Here is a 9,450-nt window from a genome sequence, read left to right on the forward strand (position 1 = left end):
AAAAAAAAGTATAAATCATTCACTTTTAACAGCAACTGACTAAAGCTATGCAGTGAATTGGGTATTGCTACTACCACGGATCCATGAACAACTCTAAAGTCTCCCCTTCTTTTTTGTTCCTATGAGTGGACTCTTAACAGCAATTTTTTCCCCCCACTCTAAATGGTTTTAGAGAGATCAGCTGAAAAGAAACATCACCAGTGAAAACAAAAGTTTTCAAAGAAAAAGTGGGAACAAAGTGGCTGTATTAGAGACAACTTGAAATTCATGGCTGTACTGTGCTTTGCCCTTCTCTTTACCTCAATACACTTTTCAGTTTTACTGCTGGGTAAGAGCAGGGCAGATTACTGCACTTCTCCTAGCAACCAAAAATCACTTAAGGAAAAAAGGCATGTTTCTACTGAAAGGGAGAACAGAGTAATTTGGGGTCATACAAAGCCAGACATATGTTCTTTTGCATTTCATCCTAAATTGATGAGTTGTCAAAAAGAATTCAGTAAGTAATAATAAACAGTTCTGTTTTACACAGATTCACTTTTAATTAGACATATTTTTCTTCTCGTCACACATTTCATTTTCTCTTAATTCTGTATACTAACAGTTCCTACCACTGTTTAGTTTTGATTTCAGACATATATTTTACTTCTTACAGTTTTCTGAAGTTACTTTCTTTCATCGTAAGTGCATATACAGAGAACTATATGTAATTATACAGCCACACAGATATTTTTACATGTATATATTTAGACAGAGACATAGAGTTTTAAAGATAGCAGTACAAAAAGACAATTTTATCATAGGATCCACTTATCCCAAGTGCTGGGATTTTATCCTGAAATATTTTTTCTTGTAGAACAAACAGCCTGGTCTCATCCTCTCTGGTAACAAAACAGATGTAATAGATCAAGGGTAAAATGCAGTAACAGCCTGCAGCATTTCTGATAGTTATTTTTGTTATTTTTCTCCACACAGAAAGTCCTTTGTTTAATAGTTGTTACCTTGATGTAAACTGAATATTTTAGTTAGTCCACTGAATTTCTCTAAGATATCATAAAAGTATATACACAAAAAAAAATTCCAGCCGATCTATCACAACACTTCTGCAGTACATCACTTTAAGGCCAGCAAAGATCTTACTTCAACTGCATCAAAGTACAATTTATCTTTTTTTCCACAGCCACTCCTAATTAATCTGGATTCTAACAATTTAACAGAAAGGTTTATTTGCTCCACGGATAAGTGAGGCATAAATGACATAACAACAATATTAAGCCTTCACACTGCATATAAAGCAACACTAAAGTTACTAGGAATCAGCACTATCACATTAAGCATGACAGCAGTATTCCGCTCGTCTTTATGCTGCCTGACCCAACCACATGCCTTGTAGCCCAGCTCCCCTGCTTTCGTCTTCCCTCACTCCCTGCTTCAAAACTGGGCAGTCTTGTAATGCATTAAGCTTGGAACTAGGCTGCAGTCCCTCTCCTCCCAGCTTACAGTGACATTTATCTCCCCAGAAGACTGTTGGAGAAGGGCAGTACTACTACGCACACAGGACCAAGGAGCACTTCCAGGTCCTGAAGGGGACACAGTGTTTTGAGCACGAGTTCTCATATGTGAAAAGAGAAATTTAAGGAAATTTAAGGAAAAAAATCTTTTACAGTGAGGGTGGTGAGGCACTGGAACAGGTTACCTAGTGTTGTGGTTGATGCCCTCCCCCTGGAGATTTTCAAGGCGAGGCTGGATAAGGCCCTGAGCAACGTGATCTAGCTGTGGTGTCCCTGTTCAGTACAGGGGAGTTGGACTAGATGGCCCTCAGAGGTCCCTTCCAACTCTAAGGATTCTATGGCTCTACGAAATGCAGAGTGCCCCTTTCTGCAGCCTCCACTATGGAGTGAGGATCCCAAAGAGAAGATTAAGTTGTCTAGGGAAAGAATATCCAGTTGAAAAAGAGACATATGCCTCTGACATGACTTCCAAACAGATCTTAGTCTAACAGCATTATTATGCCACTTGAATTCTTCATAGTATTGATTTCCAAGAAACTATCACCCATCCTTTATTTACAGAGTTCTCATCAGGATATACTATAAATTGTTAGGTAAAAGTTGATCACTTATTTTGCCAGGATAAAGTCATTTGGACTGCAGGACATGAGGACCTTGAAAACAGCACAAAATGACAGCTTGAGAACCATTATTGCAGGGTTCACGCAGCATTAAAATACTTCTCATAATTGCTTCTTAACTCTTGACATTTTCTCGGCAGTAAAAAAAGTACCTCTGGAACATTTGCATGAGCAGTTACTCCATTCAGTTTGAACGAGAAAGAAGTGACAAATGTTAGTTACCTGACATTTTGGTTTTAAAAGGTTAAAGTTTTTTCCATTCAGTTTCTCTTGCAATCAATGGCAAGTGATGAACAGAACTGAAATACATAGTTTACTGTTTTACAACTGGCTTCTGGCCATTTATTCTTTACATTATTTGTCCAACCTTCGTTTATGACATGCACATTACAGAGACTCTTCTAGCCTTGGCACACTACAAAGAAACCATACAGACAATGCATAAATATGTATTAAAAGACCACATGCCACAACAGACATTTTGGCATAAACTTCCAGGTAAATTATTACATGGATACTACTGGTTAGTTTGTGTATTGTTGCTCACGTATTTATTTATGAAGGGTATTATTTTAATAAAATTAAGAGCACATCTTGGCTCCCTTCCATGGCAGCAAAGCCAAGATAAGCTGCAGAGATGGAATTAAAAAGCCATTTCTTACTTCATGAACTTTTGGCTTGGAATTCATATCATTAAATCCACAACCCAGCATGATCAGTAGCTTTGTTATTGTAGGGGTACTCTGCATTAGCAAAGAGAGCACTACAGAACTAGTAAAGAGTAGGTAGGACTGAATCAGCAGTACAGACTTGTACCCGCTATTATTAGGAAGCTATCTCCATGGAAGGATGTAGGCAACTTCATATAGAAAGAAGTTTGCATTTATAAAGATGAAATAATGGTTTAAGATGTCTTACAATAACTCAAGATATTACCTGCTTTCAAAAGGTCTTTTTCATGGAGGATTGAATAAAAAAATTGTTATAGATTTAAGTGGTAAGTAATCACATCCTAAATTAATGGGGCCTAGTTTAATTATCTGATACAATAATGAAAAGCATTGACAACAGATGATTAATAGTTATTACATAAAGAAAAGCATTTGACAGAAGGACAACACTGGCAACTCAATGTGACTTCTGACCTCCTAATTTCAAGAGCAGAGAGTCCACTGTGTAGTGTAGTGTAGTACAAACCAAGCCTGGGAGTAAAGACAGTGAAACTAAAAACTACACACAGAAGATCTTTTTTGCATGCAATTATTTTGAAGAGATCTCATAAATAACAGTCCACATGAACAGTCCTCCATAAAAAAATCACCCTCAACACTACTGCTGAAATAGAGATTTAACATATGATTCTGTACTGTCCTCTGAACCAAACTTTAAAGGAATTTCTGGAATACATAAGAAATGTGTACTACAAAAATGCAAGAAAGCTTGAGTAACACAATAAACTTACATGTAAGCAATGCCTTTTCAGCCAGAACTGGAAAAAAAAAAACCATTAATTTACTTGGCAAGAGTAAATACATGCTTTCTTCTGCACAGTAAAAATTTCTTCTGCACACAAAATAGATTCCCACAGAAATACAGAAATGATAAACAGTAACCTAGTTTCTTGGCAAGAATCAGCATCAATATGATTATTAAGTATCCTCTGCTAGGTTGGTAGGAAAGGTGGTGAGCCAGATGGCAGCCACAGGAAGAGCAACCTCTGCCATGCCAGCTGAGATAACAGATAAAAACTGACAGCAGTGTTCCTTGTAGGTGGTTGAAACAGAATGTACAGAACCTGTTAGCAATCTATTTAACTGAGATCAATATTTGAATAGCAATTCAAAGGTAGCAAATGGCTAAAAAGCCATTGCATACTCTTTAGTAATTTCCACTAAGTGGTTCAGCAGTGGACAGGGCATGTTTTGAGGTAAGTGCTGTAAGACCACACAGCAGTACTACAAAAGAGCAAGTCCTGGAAAAGGAGTTGGCTGAACAGACTAGTCAAAGCCTTCACTTTCTCTCAATGAAATTTCTAGTGTATATTATTGATACTGCTAACATATCCTTAAAAATCTACTTAAATCCTTCTGTCTACTTTTTGCTTGCATTGCCGCATATTTTCCTCAAGCAACATTAACCTCATCATCCCAGAAAATTCCCAGTGGCAGTATTACAGTAGTAAGTGCAACTCATTGAAAAGTTTAAAACTCTCTATTCTGCCTTTTCTCAAAGAGCTATGTAGTATCAGACCTACTGCTGTGTACCAAGCCAGCAAAGGAAAAAAATAAAGTATTTAGACTATCAAATCACTTTGCAAACATATCCATCTCTGAAGTGCTATGACAGCATTTTCTCATTGCCCATCTTTTGCGCATAAATACATACAGTTGCAACAACAACTTAGCAGACAGGAAGTAAGGAAAGAGAAACATTAAGACTAATTCAGCACAACATTTCATCATGGACATAAATTCCTCCCTACTCAGCAAAGTTTTCAAGCAGATGATTAAGTTGGAACACATGTTTAAATTCATATTGACTTCACTGAGGTTCAGGATAAGTGGTGGAATCATGCACCTAAATGCTCTGCAGAATTGGGTGCTGCAGAAGAACAAGCTAAAGGAAACAGAAACACAAACTCTTCATTTCAACAGACTTTTAATGTATTAAAATGCACATGTTCCATAGAAGTAAAGGTTATCCAACAACAGCAAAACTCACATGAGAGATCAAGACCCTGTCAACTCAAATACTGATTGGAAGAATACACCCCAGCTTTATAAGTAAGCCATGTTTTCTGATGGGCAACTAAGACCCGTACAAGGCCACAAATGTGTACCTTGCCAGAGTGAAGAAATAAAATTAATTTAGAAAAAAAAAAAAAAAGAGAAAACAAATAGGAAACATGAGATAGGATGCCTGAACCACCATATCTGATGTATACCTTCCATTAAGAAAGCAAATGCTTTTGAAAAAATATTAAAATAAAATCCTACTTTTATAAAACTATTTGCATGTGTTTAACACCATCACACATACAATACTATTACACTTGCAATTTTCAAGAGGCAATGGCTAAAAGCCAGCCCTGGCATATAAGGTTGTCATTTTCACTCAAAGCAGTGAGTCCTCCCAGGGCTGAATTTGGCCCACTCCATCTATTGTCTGTGGTAACACCCACATGTCTGTGTTCACACTATCTGTGAACTTTTCTGTTAATATTATTTCTTGCAAGCTTTACTTATGATAAGAAGATAACTAAGCTAGAACAAAAACAAACTAAAACAACTAACCAGCCACAAAACAAGAGAGTAAAGTCAATTGACCACTGTGAAAAAAAAAAATGTAATTAGTTGCTTTAACCCTAACATCTAGCATGTTATTTTATGGTACAGCGTCTAATTTGAGGTTATTCTTAATGAATAGTAACTACAATCATCAGCTAAAGAAAAAGAAGTTATTCCCTGAACAGACTGCAGGAACATGGGCAGGGCTATAGGAAAATCATACCCACAGTAAAAAATATGTATCTATACCACGTTTTCTGCCATTTTCATTGAGCTCTGCAATTTTCAGTTGTCATAAACGCACGGACAGACAAAATGACTTCAGAAAAAAAAAATTCTATTTTGATGTACACCACCGTGCAGTATGTAATATCATTTTTAGGTCACCACACAAAGTTAGTATCATATAGAAAAGAGTGGCTATCATGCCTCAGATACTAAAGTGTCTTTCTCTGGACCTCGTGCCAAGAAAATTAAATAAATAATAAAAAAGCCACATCAAATTGAATCAAACCAAACAAAGAAAACAACAACAAAGCCACCCTCAAAAACAGAAGTGTATTACAAGGTAACATTTAAACATAGAAAACTGACCAAGGATTTATTAGTCAATTTTGCCTTTTTTCGTAAACTATCACAAACAGTGCCAATGTTGATATATATCTTTTCAAAGCAACTGGTGGTATATGTCACCCTAAGGTATAATCATAATTACCATGCTTATAAAGGGACAAAAATATTGCATGCCAAGCTTGCATGCCAGTATTTCTTCAAAGGTACTTGTCAGACACTTTAACAATCTGTACTTTGTCATGATGTGCCATCCACAAAATCGGTGGCTTATGTATTTTTGGTAGGATTTTTTTGTTTGTTTGTTCCATTTTTTTTTTAAGAGTTGTTAACATATGCAAACTTGATACAATCTGCAACATCTCCCCATGAAAGGGTGGGATCACATATATTCTGGGTGGTTTCCTATTTTTTTTATCCCCACTAAATGGTGCAGCTCCACATTACTTATGTGCTTCACTTACGCCTCCCACCCTTGTCCTATAAGGCTAAAACAGAACAAAGGTTCTACTTGTGCTCCCCATGACAAAAACAGAATAAATTACGTCTTGCTCCTGTCGTTCCAGCAAGCTGGTTAATTGCATTTGTTTCATGTATCACCAAACAGCCTGGTACATTAATTACATTCTGTAACACCAAGCTCCTCTGATTCACTCTGTCACTTTCACTGAGCACTTTAATTGTCTTCGTTCTAGCTACAATTTTAAACACTTACTAATAATTACATTTCTACAGCCTGATGTTTTCAGTTTACATACAAAGATATCTCTGATTCTGGTGGCCTTGTGAATCAAAATATGTTAAAGTAGGAAAAAAAAATCCCCACAAAACCAGGACCAAGCTAACAGATGCAAGTGTTCTACTAAAGCCATTCACAGTTCCAACTTCCTACTGGTTACATGTACATACACTACACAAAAAAAAAAAAATACATCCCTAGACCAAACTGAAGGTTAAGCAGTATGGCTTATTATGCAACCACTGTAAAGCACTACTTGAAGGTTTCTCTCTCCTCGTCTGTTTGGCTTCCTCGCTTGCTGGGGGAAGAAGAGAGGAGGGACAGAAACACCCAGAGCAGGCTAGCACTGCAAACAATAACCCCGGAGTCCTCGCTTACAGACCGGTACGCTAAGAACTGTAAGCAGCAGCTTCCTGGAACAAAGTTTTCTCTATCAGGCAGAAATAGCCGGCGTCCCAGATATTAAGCTCTCTGCTTAGAGATGCAAGTACTCAATATTAGGAGGGCTGCCAGACATTTGATCCCAGCACATGTAGTACTGCACGCTGAGATGCTTGCTTCACATCTAGTAGCGCACTTAACGTCTACACTGCGGTACAGCACCAGCCCCCACTTGGAAAGATATTTTACCCTTGCCCTGGAGTTGCCGCCCTATTAAAGCGTGTAAGTGCTCATTTGTATTCCCTCGGCCACTACTTCAACTTGAAAATGGTAAGAAACATTGCAGAGCAAACCCAGAGGGGAGAGAAGATGCAGGAAGAGAGAAGGAAAAAAAAAAAAAAGAAAGAAAGAAAGAAGAAGAAAAAAGAAAAAAAAAAAAAGCCTTTCCCTACAACACTTCCCGACAACGCTCCCTGCGGGCAGCCCGTCACGAAGGGGCGGGGGAGACGGCGGGGAGACCCTCCGCCCCTCTGGCCGCGCCGCACCTGCCCGGCCCCGCGGGCACGGGGGGGCTGTGTCGTGCCGTGTGCTCTGCTCTCCGGCGCCCGCTCCGTCCTCCGCCAGCGCCAAAGGAGGTGTTTAGGGACTCTGGAAAGTCGCCAGTTCTCCTCACCTGGCGCAGAGGCACAGCTCACCTATTTATTTCATCAGCAGGCTCTCCCGGCGGAAAGTTTAACAATAGAAGCAGGCAAAGTAATATCGGTTACAAGAGCTCCCCCGCCTTTCTTTCCTCCTTCCCGCTTCCCTACCAGCACCACCTATAAATGAAAGATTTAGCACAGTGATCCTTTTCCCCACCACCTCAAGCTGATATTCTTCCACTCACAAGCTACTTTTCCATCAAGTTTACAGATGGAAAGGACTGCTTATTAGAAACATACATTCCCTCTCCCCCACACCCTACCCCCCGAAATGCCATTTTTATACCAGAAACAAACTTAAGGCTCTGTAACGCTAAAGCTCATAATGCCGTCCATGTGCTGTCCCAAATCAAATTCAGCTGGAGGGGAATTCTGCAGAGAAATGGCACATCTAAAATAAGCGAACTTACCATAGACTTGAAAAAATGCAAATCCAAAGAGCAGGAGTGGCGTCAGCAGACCCATTTTGACATATTAAAAGCAATCCCGATCGTTTGCGAGAGCAATTCCACAGAGATCAAAAAAAAAAAAAAAAAAGTATCCAAAGACAGCGAGAGGTAGGTCCAAAAGTTTTCAGTTTCCTAGCAGCTGCTTATAGCGGAAAGGGAAATCTTGCAATCAAAAGCTGCAGATGGAAAGGTCTTGAATGTGACACTTTTAGATCCATACAGATTAGAGCAGGCAGCGAGCTCGGAAGGCTTCTGCTTCGCACACGCGCTCCTTCCTAAATTCCCACCAATCCAGCCCAAGCTGAGGAATTATTCAAGTGTGCCTAAGACTCTCTTTAGGCTCCATAGCAATCCAAAAGCAAGCTCTTTCTTCGGAAGACAAGGAGAGGCTCTGAAAAAGGACCTGATTCCTAGAAAGTGTTCCGCAAACTTCCTGGCACTTTGCTGGAAAACCATTGGCTTGGTTTGGCTATTTTGCTTTCCTCTCCCTTTGCCCTACCCCTTTCTCTGTTCTCTCTCTCTCTCCCAAATCAGTTCAAGCTGCGGAGTTTCTCACTTAACTTCCATAATAGGAACGCCCAAGCAACGTGCTACAGGAGGGGAACGGCTTTCTCAGCATCCCCTCGAAATAAAGCCCTTCTCTCCTACACTTCTCGCGGAGAACCGGAGCGGAACTGCTGGAGGGCAGCAACTCCGCCGCGGAGCAGCTGCTGCCGTGCAGCGGTGGCGGCGGGCTGCGTGCAGCAGGGAGAGGCTGCGGGGACCTCCCGCCGCCGCCGCTCTCCCTCCCGGGCGGCCCAGGCGCCCGCCTCGCCTCGCCTCGCTTCTCCTCTCCTCTCCCCTCCCGCCCCTCCGCCTCCTGCCGCCGCGGACACACCGGCTGGCAGTGAGAGGGAGGAGAATGAGCGCGGCTGCCTGGGGAAGGAGGCTGCGGGGTGTGGACTAAAGCGCCGCGCTCCACACCCACGCGTCCCTCTCCGCCCGGGGTAGGGAGATGGGGACGCCGATAGGAGCAGGCTGCCGCGGAGCTGTGAAGCGGGCGTGCTGCTGGCGGGGTCCCCCGCCTCTCCTCAGCACTGGGGTGCAGGGAACGCGCGGCTGCCCCCCGCCGCTCCCCACTAATCTGGGATGAGCGGTTTCACGGCGCTGCTCCCTGACTGCTGCACGGCACGCTTGGGAGCGAGACCCGCGCTGG

At 41.2% G+C, this 9,450-nt stretch overlaps 1 protein-coding gene across 8 annotated transcripts in view; it reads right to left on the bottom strand.

The window, feature by feature from the left end:
* ROBO2 (roundabout guidance receptor 2) overlaps window positions 1-9,239 on the bottom strand; it is a 461,596-nt gene extending 452,357 nt beyond the window's left edge. For 5 of the 8 annotated variants that reach the window (XM_021403192.1, XM_021403137.1, XM_021403173.1 and 2 more), the window contains exon 1: window positions 8,217-9,239. In XM_021403192.1, coding sequence (XP_021258867.1) covers window positions 8,217-8,271 — 55 coding nt within the window. In that variant the 5' untranslated portion in view covers window positions 8,272-9,239. The remainder of the gene's footprint in view (window positions 1-8,216) is intronic. The other 3 variants (XM_021403181.1, XM_021403145.1, XM_021403155.1) reach the window with 2 other exon arrangements.

This window comes from Numida meleagris, chromosome 1 (genome assembly GCF_002078875.1).
Source record: "Numida meleagris isolate 19003 breed g44 Domestic line chromosome 1, NumMel1.0, whole genome shotgun sequence".
In the NCBI taxonomy this organism is placed as follows: Eukaryota; Metazoa; Chordata; class Aves; order Galliformes; family Numididae; genus Numida; species Numida meleagris.